This window comes from Chrysemys picta, chromosome 1 (assembly GCF_011386835.1).
Source record: "Chrysemys picta bellii isolate R12L10 chromosome 1, ASM1138683v2, whole genome shotgun sequence".
In the NCBI taxonomy this organism is placed as follows: Eukaryota; Metazoa; Chordata; order Testudines; family Emydidae; genus Chrysemys; species Chrysemys picta.
The window spans coordinates 68,627,004-68,643,957 of record NC_088791.1 but is presented as its reverse complement, the minus strand read 5'-3'; the positions used below and the strand labels follow the sequence as shown (position 1 = coordinate 68,643,957).

At 40.6% G+C, this 16,954-nt stretch overlaps 1 protein-coding gene across 1 annotated transcript in view; it reads right to left on the bottom strand.

The window, feature by feature from the left end:
• Positions 1 to 16,954, bottom strand: part of TRHDE (thyrotropin releasing hormone degrading enzyme) — a 310,867-nt gene that overhangs the window by 132,379 nt on the left and 161,534 nt on the right. The window contains exon 6 of the mRNA XM_005305099.5: positions 13,063 to 13,200. Coding sequence (XP_005305156.2) covers positions 13,063 to 13,200 — 138 coding nt within the window. The remainder of the gene's footprint in view (positions 1 to 13,062; positions 13,201 to 16,954) is intronic.

Here is a 16,954-nt window from a genome sequence, read left to right as displayed (position 1 = left end):
ATTGTCGCAAGGACTGAGCTTTCAGGACTCATCAGAAAAGAGATCCATCAAGCCTTTTTCAGCCATGGATGACAAACTGAAACAACCATTGCAGTAATTTAATCAAGAAACAGATTCTCTTATTTGTTATCCCTGTCTTTCCCTGGGAAACAAACAATCAAAATTTCAGCTGCAGGCCATCTAGTAAGCTGCAGGTGATGGGTTTCACGTCAGCTTGTACACCCTGGTCTCATACAGAAGGTCAATCAAACCAAATATTTCCAAATCCAATAGCACACTGGAACAAAAGGGAATCTTCTGGATCCAGCTTTAGATTTTATCACGGTAAAGCAGAGCTTGGATACATTTCAGCTTGGGAACGGCTCCAGGCACCAGCAAAGAAAGCAGGTGCTTGGGGCAGCCAATGGAAAGGGGCGGCACGTCTGGGTCTTCGGCGGCAATTCGGCAGCTGGTCCCTCAGTCCCTCTCGGAGCGAAGGACCTGCCGCCGAATTGCCACTGAAGAATGAAGCGGCGCGGTAGAGCTGCCGCCGAAGTGCCGCCGATCGCGGCTTTATCTTTTTCTTTTTTTTTCCCCGCTTCGCTGCTTGGGGTGGCAAAAAAGCTGGAGCCAGTCCTGAGTGAAACAAATACCTTCTGAACCTATTTTATTACATGGTCCCCCAAACAGGAGACTATATTATGTACAAACAGAGTATCACTGCTTATCTGGTGCAAACAATATTAGCATTCTCGGCATCAGCCGTCACTCTTCTCATCACAAAATCTATGACAACAGAAAGTAAAAGTGGGGACAGAGTGCAACCTTGTAGTTATTTTATACCATTAATAACCTTAATCCATTCTGTGTTTCTGCTGTCTATCCTGACACAGCACACAGACTCATCATACAATCAACACATCAGATAACAATCTTTGCTGGAATTCCATTGCCACACAGGATCTTCCAGAGGGTTTTTCTGTGGACACTATCAAATGCTTTCATAAAATCTAGGAAGTTAAAAACTACCTTCCTGCTGGTGTTTCAAGCCTTTCTCAGTAAGTCTTCTCAAGATGAAAATCTGCTCTGAACATGACCTATTGGATCAAAATCCAGCCTATTTTTCCCTGAGTACTGTATCAACCGCAGTTTTCATCCTATTCAAAATGATAATGTAACACACATTTCCAGGTAGGAGTGTTACCCCTCTTCAGTTATCAAAAATCGGTTGGTCCCCCTTGTTAGGCATTTTGCAGATAACACCTCTTCAGCAAAGTTTAGGACAGATCTCCTTTTCCCAAACCATTCTGTACGACCTGTACATGTAATTCAGCATCACTTCCCCTCCAGCTTTTAACATTTCAGCATCTATTTCATAGCTTGTTGCTTTACCAGTCTTCAGTTGGTGTATGGCCTTACTTCTTCAAAAGCAATTACTTTATAGCTAAGTTCACCTTTCTTCACCTCTCTTAAACTGTGTAAGGCTATGTCTACACCATAGCTGCCGACTCTGTGGGTGCTCTGGGACTGGAGCACCCATGGGGAAAAATTAGTGGGTGATCTGCACCCACCGACAGCCAAGCTCCACGCCCCGCCCCCCAACCACCTCACCTCCTCCTCCGCTTCCTCCCAGCGCACCGCGTCTCCGCTCCTCCCTCCCTCCCAGCGCTTGCTGCCACCAAACAGCTGTAGCAAGCGCTGGGAGGCAGGAGGGAGGAGCGGGAATTTGGTGGGCTCAGGGGGGGAGGCAGGGAAGATGTGGGGCCAGGGTGGGGACTTTGGAGAAGGGGTGTAGGTCGAGTTATCACGGGGTGTACACCATGGGGGGGTCAACAGGAGAAAATCTCTCATCGACTTACCATACTCTTCTCGTCGAGAATAGAGTACAGGGGTCGACTGGAGAGCATTTGGCAGTCGATTTGGCGGGTCTTTACTAGTCCCGCTAAATCGACCACCAGTGGATCGATCTGAGAGCATCGATCCCAGCTGTAGTGTAGATCTGCCCTCAGTGTTCTGTCTGGCTGATTACATCCTGGAAATGTTCCATCCAATGGGCTCTCTGTGCTTCCTCAGTGGTTCAAATTATACCATCTTGAGCCTTCATAATGCCACAACAGTTCAAGAATTAGGATGTCAGTTGTTTAGAAAAAGCTTTTCAAAATCCCCTCTCCTCGGCTTCTCTTGCTTTATTTTCCATCCATTCTCTCTTATCTTTTCTAGCTGATCTTTTAACTTCCTTTTCTTTGTCTGTATCTTCTTGTTGCAGAATAGTTTTTTTTTACTGTTGTTTCATTCTTGCTGAATTGTCTTCTTTAATCTTTCCTTTCTTCAACAAGCCTCCATGTCTTTGGTTGGAGCCTTTCTTCTTTCTTCGATCTTCTCACCCTTACTGTAATCCTGTCTGCATCCACACTTGCTTCTCTACAAAAAATTGCCATTGTTTCCTATGAGAGAGACAAAGTGGATGAGGTAATAGCTTTTATTGGACCAACTATACACAGCAGGGCTCTTCTTCAGAGCTTCTGACCTGAAGAAAAGCTCTGGGTAAGTTTGAAAGCTTGTCTCTCTCATCAACAGAAATTTGTGCAATAAAAGATATAACCTCACCCACATTGTTTCTCTAATGTCCTGAGAGCGACATGGCTACAACAACACTGCACACAACATTGTTTTCCTACATCATCCATCAGTGTCTTTAACTCTTCAAAGCTGTTACTAAGTTGCAGTTTGAAATGCACGCTCGCTACTGGATCTATTAACTTTCTAGTATCATACATACCCTCTGCAATATTACCTTCCTTAGTTTTATTTTTGTTTCCCAATAAGAAGACAGTGATCACTTTTGACATCAGCACTCACATACATTCTGGCATCCAACAGTGATCTCCTCCAGTGCTTACTAATGGCAACATGATCAAGCTGTTTCTGGGTAAAAATATCATTTGATCTTCATGTCAGTTTATGTCTTTCTTTGTGTGGAAATACTGTACTCTCACTGCTAAAACTTTGTGCCATTTTTCTAATTTGAATTTGTCTGGCTTTAGCTTCCAGCCATTGGTTCTTGTTATGCCTTTTTCCATTAGATTAAAGAGCCCTTTAGTATGCTATTTTCTCCCTGTAAAGGTACTTATACACTGTTATCACTTCTCAATCTTCTTGTTGATAAACTAAACAGATTGAGCTCTTTAAGTCTCTTTTTAAGGAATTTTCTCCAGCTCTTGTATAATTTTTTTGACTCTTTTCTGCAGCTTCTCCATTTTTTTCAACATTCCTTTTAAAATGTGGACATCAGAACTGTATGCAGTATCTCAGTACTGGTCTCACCAATGCCATATACAGAAGTAAAATCACCTCCCTACTCTACTCACTACTCCCCTGTTTATAGCTCCCAGGATTGCCTTAGCCCTTTTTGCTAAATAATTGCCTTGGGAACTTAGATTGAGTTGCTTGTCTACTATGACCCCTAAATCCTTTTCAAAGTCACTGCTTTCCAGAATACAGTGCCTGATTCAAGAGCTATGGCTGAATTCCTTGTTTCTTGATGTATAATTTTGCACTTGGCTGTATTAAAAAACATTTTGTTTGAATGGGCCCATCTTATCAAACAATCCAGATCACTCTATATGACTACCGTCTGCATAATTAGCTACCATTCCACCAGCCTTTGTGCACCTGTAAATTTTATCAGCAGTGATTTTATATTTAGTTCCAGAACATTAATGAAAATGTTCAAAAACATTGGGCCTGGTACCAATCCCTATGGGAAACCAGTAGAAATACCCTCTTTCAACAATGGTTCTCCATTGATTACTACTTTTTGAGATCTGTTAATTAGCCAATTCTTAATCCACTTAATGTGTGCTTCATGGGTATTGTACAGTACTAATTTTTTTATCAAAATGTCATGCAGTACTGAGTCAAACATCTACCGTTATCTTTATCAACCAAACCAGTAATCTCATCAAAGAATGAAATCAGTTTTGTTTGATAAGACCTATTTTCCATAGAACCATGATGACGGTCATTAATTATATTTAAGGCTAAGATTTTGTTACAGATATTTTTAGTAAAAGTCACAGACAGGTCACGGGCAAAACAGAAAAATTCACGGCGGCCGTGACCTGTCCGTGACTTTTACTAAAAATATCCCTGACTAAATGAGGATCTGTGGGTCCCACACCCCTGAAGCAGGCAGCTGCACAGGGGCTAGGAGATGCCTATAGCATCTGGGGGTTGCGGGGTATCCCTGCTGCCTGCAGCTCCAGGGGTTCCCTGCAGCCACCAGCGGGGGCCAGGAGCTGCAAGGGTCACAGCGGCTGGGAGCTGTGGGGGTTCCCCTGCTCAGGAGGGTTCCCCCGGCCAGGAATTGCGGGGTTCCCTGCTGCCCGCCGGGAGTTTAAGGGATCCCCCACCACCCAGAGTGGCCTGGAGCTGGGAGGTTTCCCTGCCGCCCCTGGCAGCTGGGTGCTCGGGGATTCCCCTTCCATGGCCAGGAGCCTGGGGTTCCTCCACCACCCGGAGCAGCCGGAAGCTAGGGTGTTCCCCCCACTGGCAGCTCCGGGGTTCCCTGCTGCCCCCCAGCTGCCAGGAGCTGGGCTTCCCCCGCCCCGCAGCTCCCTGCCCCCACTGGCGGAGGAGGACCCTCAAACTCCCAACCACTGCAGGCTGAAGTCACAGAGGTCACTGGAAGTCACGGATTCCGTGACTTCCACGAACTTCATGACTAAATCGTAGCCTTAATTATATTCCTATCCTTTAATCAGTATTAATTGAGATCTATATCAGTTTTTCCATTATTTTGACCGTGACTGATATCAGACTACCAGCCTGCAGCTACCCATGTTACCCTGCTTGTCCTTTTTTAATACAGTAGAACCTCAGAGTTACAGACACCTTGGGAAGGAAGGCTGTCCGTAACTCTGAAATGGTCCGCAACTCTGAACAAGACGTTACAGACTTCAGCCACAGGGGAGTTGGGACTGCAGCCACATGGTTTGGGGGGTGTCAGGGCTCTGGGTGGGGGAGGGGGTCAGAGCTTCTGACTCTAGGGGCCGCCAGGGTTCCTGGCGGGGGTCTCAGGGCTTCTGTCCCTGAGAGCACCAGGGCTTGGGGCTTTAGAGCTGGGAGGAGTGCTAGGGATTGGGGCTTCAACCCTGTGGCTCTGCTCCAGGTTTCAGTTGGGGGGGCACTAGGGCTTGGGGCTTTAGCTCCGGAGGGAGCGCTGGAGCTGAAACCAGCACTCCTCTCATAGCTAAAGCCCTGAGCCCTGGCACCCCCAGCGAAATTGAAGCCGGGAATGGAGCCATAGGGCTGAAGCCCCGAGCCCCAACACTCCTTCCAGTCTGAAGTTCTGATCCCTGGTGCTCCCGAAGGTCAGAAGCCCCCTACACACACATCCTCGCCTGGAGCCTGACACCCAGGCCCTGCAGATGCAGCCTCAAACCCCCATGGCTGAACCTTGAGCCCGAGGGCTAAAGCCCCGACGCAGTACAGTATTTGCTGTTTTTTTGTCACTGCTGCTGCCTGATTGATGATTACTGGTTTCACAGGGTGTCCGGTTCACCCGTAAGTCCGTAACTCTGCTGTTCATTTCTTGGAGGTTCTACTGTACTGGCACAGCATTAGTACTCTTGTCTTCCGGAATTTCCTCTGTATTCCAAGATTTACTAAAAATGATCATCAGAAGGACAGAAATCTCCTCAACCAGCTTCTTTATGTCTCTTGGGTGCAAGCTACCCGAGCCTGCTAATTTTAAAATATATATCCCAAATGGATGTTGACTAACATCCTCCTTCAGAACTAATGGACTGAAAAGTACTTCACAATCCTCATTTGATATAAGTACAACATCCAGATTCTTTTCCAAATACAAAGCAGATATATTATTGAACATTTTTGCCTTTTCTGCATCATTAACAATTTTACCATCTCCATCTAGAAATGGGTCTATACCGTTGCTAGGATTTCTTTAATTTCTAATATACTTTAAAAAACCCTCTTTCTTATTGTCCTTAGCCCTGACAGCCATTGATTTTTCTCTGATTTCTTTAGCTTCCCTTATCGATTTCTACACTTTATAACTTTTCATTTATATTCATTGCTATCTGGTTTTCTTTTTTCCATTTATATGTTGCTTTTGTAATTACTAATTATTGCCTTCCCTTCACCACTGAGCCAGAATGGGCTTTTAGCCAAAGTTGTCCTCTCTTTGGATTGTGGAATCATGGCCTTTTGGCTATCAAATAAACGTTTCTTAAAGAACTCCCAACTTTTATTCACATTTTGCTGTCTAAAATTTTCCTCCCACTCAATTTCACTTATAATTTTCCTTAGCTTTGGATAATTAAGTCTTTTAAAGCATCAGGTATATATGATATATATATATTGCTCGTTGGGATAAGTTTGTTCCTATTCAAGAAAGTACTTAAGCAATTGCATAAATACTTACTGAACACAGATAGACTTAAGTATATGCTTAAAATTAAGTAGGTGCTTATGGCCTCAATTAAGCAAAACACTTGAATATATGCCTCATTTTAAGTATGTGTCCATTGGCTCCAGTCATATAACTCACATACTTAAAAGTTAGGAATATGCTTAAGTACCTTTCTGAACTGGAAACAAAATGTTTTGCTGCATCTGGGACTAACTGTTTGAGTTTAGATGGCATTCATAATGCAAACTGCTTCATCTAGGACTTTTTTCTCTGGAATGGAATTGTTCCCACTAAAAATTATTTTCTCTGTACAATGGAATATGAACAAATGGCTTTAGAAAAAACAGTGTGTAGTCTGGGCACTGACCTACTGTGCTGTCTAATCACGTAACACACACCATCATAAAAATATGTACACCTCTACCCCAATATAACGCTGTCCTCGGGAGCCAAAAAATCTTACCGCGTTATAGGTGAAACCGCATTACATCGAACTTGCTTTGATCGCTGGAGTGTATAGCCCCACCCCCCAGGGCACTGCTTTACCACGTTATATCCGAATTTGTGTTATATCGAGTCGCGTTATATCGGGGTAGAGGTGTATAAAGAATTTAGTGTCATTCACAGCCGACATCACAGATAAATTAATCCAGAAGAACAAAAAGCTATCCACTTAGACTACTGAAAGAGACTGGATTGCAAAAGCATCTGGTGAGTATCATGTCATTTAAAATAGCTGGGCAGCATCTTATTCTTTTGTTGATTCATCCATCTGAATAATTCAAATAAAGCCTGCTTTCCTTTACATCATCATTATTATTATCTGTTTAAATTGTTAATAAATTGTTTTCACGTGTAAGTAACCATATCATAGATGCATATGGCAACCATGATGTTAAGGGAAGATTATAATTTGCAGCTTTTGGTCCAAATATGATAGCAACCACTACTTAGGTGGCTGGCATAATCAACATTTTTTTCAATGGAAGTGTTTGAATACAGAAGTAAAATGCAGAAAATGCATGATCAGGCAGACAATACTAGGCAATGTAGCTCTTCCAGCTTTCAATGAAATATATTGCCTGGGAATTTTTCCAAAAGAGTCATACTTAATTGGTAAGGGTTCAATATCTTCAATTGCTTTACATTCTCTTATGCCAGAACATCCACACACATTACACCACGCAACTGAGCATTTTCCTTTGAGCAAAAGTTTTGCTACACCTAATTCCCAATATAGTGATTTGTATTTTGGGGGTTTTATGCTTTCATTACTCTCTGTAATATTTCCTTTGCTTACCAAATGCTCCTTCCTTTTACTACTCTGCAGTAGAAAAAAATGCATTGTGCTTTTTAAAAAAGTGCCACAGGAGTAAAACTTTAGAGTAAATGATATGTACAAGGGTTTAGAAAAAATAAAGTGGTTATAGAGTCTGGGTCAGACACTGGTATCACTGAAGTCAATGGAGTCAACATGGATTAACACTGGATTATTATACCCTTTCTTAGCTATCCTCCTCCTTGTTGTGGCTGCCTCTAGATTGTCACATACCTAAATAGCTTTTATAATATATGTATATAGTGACACACTCTGTTGTATCCAGTCTCTGTCTCCACTGCTCTGACTGCTGTCAGAATCATTACTCTTCTTTCTAGGACATACTTAGCTCTAGATTTTCTTGCTGGGCTCTTGGCTATGACTTCAGAATTCTTTACCTGAGCATAGGCTATTTGCCCTGTCCTTAGTGTCCTTCAATACCTTCCTGTGCCCATTGTGTCTGTCCTTCTTGTTCTGTTACTGGCTAGAGCCACCCTTAGTTCTGGCAACTCTGTTTCGGATGCATCTGTCTCAGACTGTCCCGGTTCTGGCTGCTCCCTCTGTGCTACAGCTGTCTTGTTTCACCCTTTTATTATGGCTAGTTGTCCCTCATGTTATTCTCTCTCTCTGTTTCTCTGTTGCTGCAGCTCCCCAGGGCTACATTTCCTGCTGAAAGGTAATTCTGGTGCAGAAATGCCACCACTCTTTCTGCTTTGATGTAAAAATCCCTCAAATCCTCTCTAGTGTTCAGCAAACTATATTTCCTATGGTGTTTGGGGTATAATCACATGTTCTTCAATTTTGGGGAGGATACCTTACTTCCAGCTGCATGAGGGAGAGAGAACCATTCTCTGGTGTGACACGAGAGCTTTACAAGAAGGCTGAATGGATTTTTCTGTTAATATTACTTATGAATAAGCTATTATGACTTTTTGTTCCTCTACATGGGTACTTATGGCTTTAGTGGGAGGGGACACACACACATTTTAAGAATCACTAGCACAATGCTTTTGAAATATTCAAACATCATTATCAACATTTCAAGTGGAAACACTGTATTTCATAGCACTACAGTATTTGTTTCACTCTGCTTCTGGGTTTAAATAAATAAATGTCTTCAGAGCTTAATGTTCTTCGCATGTGCAACCACAGAGGACAAAAAAAGTGGAAATGAAGAATATATTCAGCTCCAAGGCATTTAAATAGCATAATTTTAATGTTTATCTCTAAGATGCATAAAGGAAAGAGAGAAAGAAGGGCAGGCCCTAAAGTTGCAGATGTTAGCTCTTTGTCAAGACAGTGTTTGAGAGAGCTGGACGGTTTTAAATGTATCTAACAAATCTATACAATAGTAATAATAAAGACAAAGACATTTACTGGTTGTCTTTTTGTTAAAGAAAAATTAAAGAGCAAGTTTTGTCATTTTGTTTCTGAGAAAAAGATTGTGAAGAGAAGAAAGAAGGGGGAAATCCACAAGGCTAACCTAAGGCCACCGGGACTACAAAGTGGAAATTTAAAAAACCCAAGAAATTGCTTAAAAAATTCCCTCCATACAGAAAATATACTTTTGTGTAGCTATGAGCCAGTAAAAAGGAGAGTTTTTTTAAAAAAAATGTCAGTAAAGTCCTGTTTTTTAATCTTTGAGGGCCCAATCCAAATCCCATTGAAGTCAATGGAAAGAATCCCAAAGAACGTTGGGATGAGGCATTAAATTAAAAAATGCCAGCAAGTGGCAAAATAGCCACAAAAGAAATATCAGTCATGGTATCCCTTCCCGGTACGCATTGGAATTATCCAATGCCTCATTTTGCAAGCAGGACCAGAAGGCATTTGATTGTATTATTTCAAAGTACCTGCTAAAAGCCATGGGCAAGGCACAATGTGCAAAAATAAAAGATGAGCAGCAGCAATGAGAGAGATAGTGACTAGGGTACATTTTCCTCCAGATTTACAATCTAAGAATAATTTTTGACATATAATTTATCATAATATTTATACTGACAGACAGTAGAGAGATAGATGGAAATGAAAATGCTGCCTATTCTTCTAAGAGGCATGTTATTCTGTCTCCTCGCTAGTTAAACTGGTGAACAGTATTTGCACAGAATGCTACAAAGATATATGGGAATGAATAAGGAACACAGGGACATAAAAATTGCCACATCCAGTTTATTATCCTGCCTCCAATAGTAAACAGATGCTTATGAGGAAAGTGCAAGAAACCCCGAAGTGGGCAGTTATGGAATAATTTGTCCGGAGGGGACATTTCTTCCTAGTTTGCATTAATTAGGGGTTGATTATATCTGAAATATAGGGATATGTATACTCGTTTTGTTTTTTAGTCCTCCGTACCTAAAACAGGTCTTCTCTGAGACCAATCCAAAGAAGCAGCTAAACTTGTGTTTCATTTTAAGCATAATCCGCTTGATGTCACTACTCACATGCTTAAAGTGCTTTGCTGGATTGGGTCAGAGTGCTCAGCATCTTGCAGGAGCAAGCCCTGTATGCAACACTTGAGGGAAAACTAGGATTCTGGGACATCTGGAAAACCACCAGAGGAACTCAGCTGAGAGGCTGGCAGATCCACTGGCCTTTGCAACCGTTACAGTTAAAAAAAGGAACCTTTAGAATGTGATAATCTTTATACAATATACAGAATATGTTCTAATCCCCTGAGAAAGCACTATGACCCTATAATGCTGGATCTGCACAAAATAACTAATAATTTACTGATGTGTCTTAGTGTCCCATATGTCATTTCAATGCAAATTAAAACTACTTAATGTTTGTAAAGTGCTTTTACGATGAAAAAATAAGTGCTAAGTATTATATTAACGTAACTATTATCCTAATAATTGGAAAAAAATAAACATTATGAGATATTTTGGATACAGATCTGAGATGACCTTTAGAACCTTTTGAGGTTGAGACATCATTAGCAAACACATGGTGGGTAGATCATTTAAATGAAAAGAATACTTCAGCATGCTGCAAGGTGCTAGCCGTTATGGTCTAATTCATCTATGGTAATTTTCAAAAGCCTCTAAATAACTTACAAGTCTAAATATCATTTTCAAGGATACTGAAAAGGATACTTAGGACCCTGAGTCACTTCAGCACTTTTGAAAATATGACCCTGATTATTTGATTTTTGTATATTATGTCATATTATAGATATCTCTTTTTCATCCATTAGGTCCTACACACTCAAGATCCTCCACCCTATAAGGCTATTGACGGCAAAGGGCTAAAGTGAGGCCAGACCTTTCTGCTGAGTGGGAGTAGCTAATGGATGAAAGAGTGTGTTTCCCCCTTGCTTAACACAGTATGAGTGCAAGATGATATGTAAACACCCTGGAATACAGGGTACTTTGGCTGCTCAGCAGGAGTCATCGGGCCATACTGCTGCTGTGCAGTCAGAGTCTGATGTCATGCACCTAGTGATGCAGAGGGAAAGGGGGCTATAGAAAATGAGAGCATCAGTGAGGTGACTTCCTTGGTTGAATCTCCAGTAGAAGGTTCCTCTCCTATTGCTCAAAAGAAGAATAAACATTTGACCAGAATATGAACTGGCTGCAAAACCCACATTCTTTACAATTTGTCTAAGATCATATTTTCCATACAAATGTTCTGCTTGCAAAGCACCTATTAAATTGTAACATGTAAATGAATTACATGAACTGATAACTATGTGATTTATTCAAAACAATGTAGTTTCTGTATTAATTGATCTGATAGTACACTACAAAAATATACTTCCTCTATATGGCTACTTAATACATAGAATTTGGAGACTGGGTGAAAAAGACTTTTTTATTTTATTCACAAATCCTTGGAAGTGTTATATCCACTTGGTACTTTGCTATTTCATGGTTGTAAGTCTCTATCTTCATTTGATGTCGGATTGAAAATGGATTAGAGATGTAAGCTAAATGGACTTGTTATATATCTTCAGTAATTCATACCTAAACTAAAGAGCTTATCTGATTTTTTTAATTAAAACTGTTTTTGTTTTGTGTACCTCATCTAATATCACTAAGGGGAAACATCATTTGTTATCAAGATACGGAAACAGGATTTGAATTTTGTCAAAGTCTTTTAACGAGATATAGGAGAATCAGTGACGTATAAATTGTTTACTGTTATATTAAAGATATTCAGAGAAAAAAATCAGTCCTTAGCTCTTGGGTGCAACCCCTCACTGAAGTCAACAGAAACTATGTCTATGTAACTGAGAGGAAATGTTCCCAGTTGCTTTGTATTGCATTAAATGATGTACCAAAATATGCTCTCTTAAAAGTACAGTAAAAATCAAACTATAAAACCAAAAAGGTGATAGCCCTGAAATGTTCTATTCCAATATCCAGATACAAGGGTATCATGCCCCAGGTAAAACTCAAAAGGCGGTGGCTTGGTTCAGTTGCAGAAAATAGATCTAGATACCAATAGCATATTAACCCCCTGCTTGCTGCAGAGCTGCTCTCTGCAGGCCTCTGTCCATGGAAGCACTTAGGATTGTTCTGTGAGCAGTGGCAGGGCAGTGGAGGGAGAGGGCTGTGGCAAGTAGATCCAGGACTACACCAGTCCACTAGCCACAGAGGTTACTGAAACTCTGAGGCTGTAATAGCAGCTGTGGATTGGCTCCAGAGTCTGGGGAAAGGGAAGATTCCACTCCTCACAGAGCATCCCTGAGTAAAGCCTGTTTACATGGGCTCCCAGGACAGATGATCTGGGCTACTGTGCCAATTCTATTTCCAATGCCCAAAGTGCCAATTGAATGCCATTTCTGGCATACAGAACCCTCTCTCTATCTCCTTTCCAAACATAAAGACAGTCCCTGATTTCAGTACATATTTTCTCATCATTCCATACATGCCAGTTTCCTTCTTCTCAACGGCAAGCTTTCACACTGAGATTTCTTTAACTAAAAAAATGCAAAGTTTTCCCATAAGTAAAACAATAAAACCATCCCACTTTATTTCAATGTGAATTGGAGACACCTTAAGAGTTTTCTCTAGATTCCCATCAGGGCAGGGACGGAGCCTCTCTCTGCACTTTTAAAACACCTAGCACAATTTGGACTCTGCAACAATCTGAGTAATATATATAATAATAGTTTTGTATTGCAGCACTCCGAAAACTCACAGCTTTATTTATATAATTTGCTAACAATAAAGGTGTTGAACCTGTAAACCCCAAAATATCCCACACTGTTTTTGGTTTCCTATCTAGTAATTTCTGTGGTGTGTGCCTTTTTCCAAGAGTGCATAAACTTTACAAATGTAACACGTTCTCCTAACACTACTACTGAAATATCCACTATTCCCACCTTTTTATAGGCGATCCAGTCAAACACCCTGTCAATGTCTGTGGCTCGCTGCACCTCCTGTGAGACTGGATGTGAACTGGCCAAGCCGTCGAGCAGCATTACTTCATGTAGGACATCTGTCAGAAATCTCTGCTTTTCCTGAAATACAGTACATGCAATAATATCATGGACAGCTGTACATTTAGGACTATATGGAAATGATGAACATCAATCAGAGACTCACAGGCTCGGCAGCCTTCCTTACTAGGACCTGTTAAAGTAAGTCCCTATGGTCTGATTGTCATTCATAGTAACCCCTACTAGTTCCTGAATTAAAACCAACTGGAATCAGTTTTAATTGTGTGTACTGTGGAACCCACTGATTTGTGATTTTGGTTGCGGTGAAAGTCTATTTGACAGAAATTAAAATAAAGACCATTAAATTATTTTAAAAGCATGCAAAAGTGTAAATGCCAATTCAGACAAAAGTGATATTCTACTTACAGTGAAGTTATTGGAGTAAAAAAGAAGTTTTCAATCATAAAAATAAATGGCTATTAAGACTTGCAGAGTTCTTATCCATAGACCTCAAAATGCTTCACAAAGGTGGGTAAAAATAATTATAACCACTTTACAGATGAAGAATTTGAGGCACAGAGAGATGAAGTGACTTGTTCAAGTTCACACTACAAACTGTACATTTAATCTGTAAAGCTCCAAGTACTCTACAGACTTCATCTAATTAATCCTCACAACATCTTTATGAAGACAAGAAGTATTATTAGCCCAGTTTTACATGCGGAGAAACTGGCACAAAAACATTAAATGACTTGTTTAAGCTTAGAAAGCAAGTCAATGACAGGTGACCATCCAATTAATATCCAGTGTACGAATTTGTTTTCATCTCCACCATAAATATATATTATAAATATATGTCAGAACCACTGCAGATTTAAACTGGCAGTGAAGTTTACTAAATGCCCATGTAGAAGTACACGTGGACTATGAGCACTCTCTTTCATGGTTCAGTTGGGGCCACCTCCTTCAACTGAGGAATGTAATGCCCTTAAAGTTATATTAGTGTTGATGCCTCTGCTCCACAACCTTTTGTCAGCAAAGGAAGCAGCTCCATCTGCTCAGGTTTTCAAGCCAGGTATAAATGAGAAAGGTGATTTAAAAATTATTGTTAATTACAGTTTAAATATTTTTTTCTGAAATGATATATTTTAATGTTTATCTCTATTACAAAAGTTGTTGAACTGATGTTGACCTCATGGCATAATCTATGGGATCTCCTGGGAGCGTGGCATTTTTAAAGAGTCACTTTGATATACACAGATAAAATAACCACATGATTACATAATGGATTCTGAGCTTAATTTCATGTGTAGAAAGGTTTTGGTACCAGTGTGTTAATTTAAATTATAAGACAGCTGAAAAGCTGTTCCAATGCAAATCCATCTGGAAATAAACCTTTATGTTAAAATTCATCAAGGTACAAGAAATGTACCTTGAGCTGATTATATATTCAAGCAATTAAAAACATTGGATGCAAGAAAACCAATTACCCAATACATACTTAGTGTTTCAGCTAGCCATATTAGGTAGAGTTTATGAAAGGAAATGTAATATCTTGTTCACATTATCTTTCATTTTAGAATTTCTAGAGTAATAAACAGTTAGCTGCTGGTCCCTTTATAAACAGAAAAACTCAACTCCATCTCAGAAGGGCGAGAAGGGATGAAATTCAGTCGAATTCAGGAGAAAACAGTTTAAGTGCAGGGATCATAAACCTCTTGGTCACACCCGGCTCACTTTCAGGCAATACTGGATTCCCTGCCTGTTTGGTCAACAGCGGGTTTTTTAGTTTATACAGATTGAACACATTTCCAAAGTTCAGTTTGGAAATCATGATTACCAAAGATTTGCTCAGGTGGGTTTTGAACATGTAGAATTTGGTATGAATTCATTAAGAAGTGACAGGGTGTCAGTCCCATGATTAGCTTAAAACAACCTTGAATCAAGTAGATAAGCAGGTACAATCTAGGAACTTTTAAGGTGAGGTTATAACAAGCTGAAGAAAAGGTGTAGTTTCTTTGTTTCTTAGCTCACATCTTGATAAGCCAAAAAGGTGTAGTTTTGAATCGTGTCAGTCAGAGTTAAAGCAGACTAACATTGCTGAGGCATGTTAGCTGGCCGTGTTATAACCTAGGCGCAAACAGGAACATAAGCCAGACATCTAACATGCTTTCAGACATGTTAGCCTGCATCTTAATGAGTGTTAAGAGGGCTTTTCAATCACATTAGGACTCTTGACATTCTTCTTATACCAAACAAAAAACAAGTATACAATATATTTTACGGTTGGCAAGTGGGCATGCAGACTGAGGAGGCAACAGGAAACTGAAATGGAACAAGTGGTATGAATTGGAATCAGCTTCATTATCATGTTACTTTAACACTATAGCCCCTATTAGATAAAGTTATATTAGTGTTGTACCTAGCTGTGAGTAACCTTGAATGCACCAAAATCATTAATACTAAATTTTGGAGAAAAGGGGACTTTCCTTTCCCCTGCAGTGTGTCAAATAAGATAGTATTAGTCTGTTTCAACATGACATCTATAGGACCATGGAAGCAGCTAACAGGCACTGTGAAGAACCAAGCAGAAAATCAACGTGTTATAAGGTCAGTGAGCTATGAATGTGGTGGGTGAGAGGGCTAAGGCTTAACATGAAACAGTTACACAATATAGTTTAAGATTACTCTCTTCTGAGAACGTTCAACTGGAATAAAAAATACTGCACTCAATTTCTCATTGTCTGTGAACCCTGTACAGAAAAAGAAAGTGGAATTCTGCACGCTGCCAAGAATGCAGTTTTCCTCAGATCACCTAGTCTGTTTGTAGCATGACTCTGTGCAAATATGCTGCAAAGGCAACTGGAGCTATGCATGGAAAGTGTTAGTTTTTCTATATGAGGGCGGGGCTGCATGGTAGAACAGGGATTACAGCAGACAGCAGAAACCTGGAAGAGGGTTAGAACTCTACAGGGCCAGTACCAGGACAGCAGAAGGTTGCTGAAATAAGTGGAGTACTACACTGTATTCTACACCTTTCTCCAAAGCCAGACAAAAACCAAGTAAGTGATTCTTGATTCCTTCTTCCGTCACCACAAATGTACAGTCTCCACCAATCCAAACCTGACGCTCCTCCTCACCACCTTTCCTGCCTGCTCTGAGAGAAACAGGATGCAAAGTCAAACTCTGCTTGAACGATGGATGGCAAGAGTCTGGAATCCCAGGCCCTCCCTGCTTGTGAAGAAAAAATGGAGTACTAACTGCATCGCTTCAGCGACCTCCTACGGCATCCCTCTCATTCTTCACCAGCTCCTGCACCAGCATCCAGTCATGCTCTGAGCAGGCAGGGGTCCGAAGGAAAAAAAGATGGTGTTAAGGAGATGAATGTGCCAGCAGCTTTGCTTTTAATTTCAGTTACATCAACTCATTTATTTTCAAGGTCTATTCAAATTCTTACATTGACATCCATCATCATATCATCTAAGTGAATTTATCTTCATGGAGATAGTTCCTTTTAATTCTGATCAGCAAGTTCCTCCAATTTTACCTCTTTGATCTTATCCTTGGCTGCTTTCCCCTAAGCTCTGTGCTCTTCTTTCCTTGATGACCATGCCCATTTTTGCAAATGCACAGTCTGCAAAATGGATTGTTGGCAGAGTTTAGACTCTGTTGCTTGGAGTGCCAGCAGCATGACTGTGAATGAAATGAACCTCGTGGATAGTAGGGTCTACAGATTATCTGCCTATAAAGATACTTCTCCAGAGTATTTCTGTCTGTGAAATTTTGCCATTCACTTGGATTTCTAGTATAGACTTTGGACTGTAAAAGCAATTGC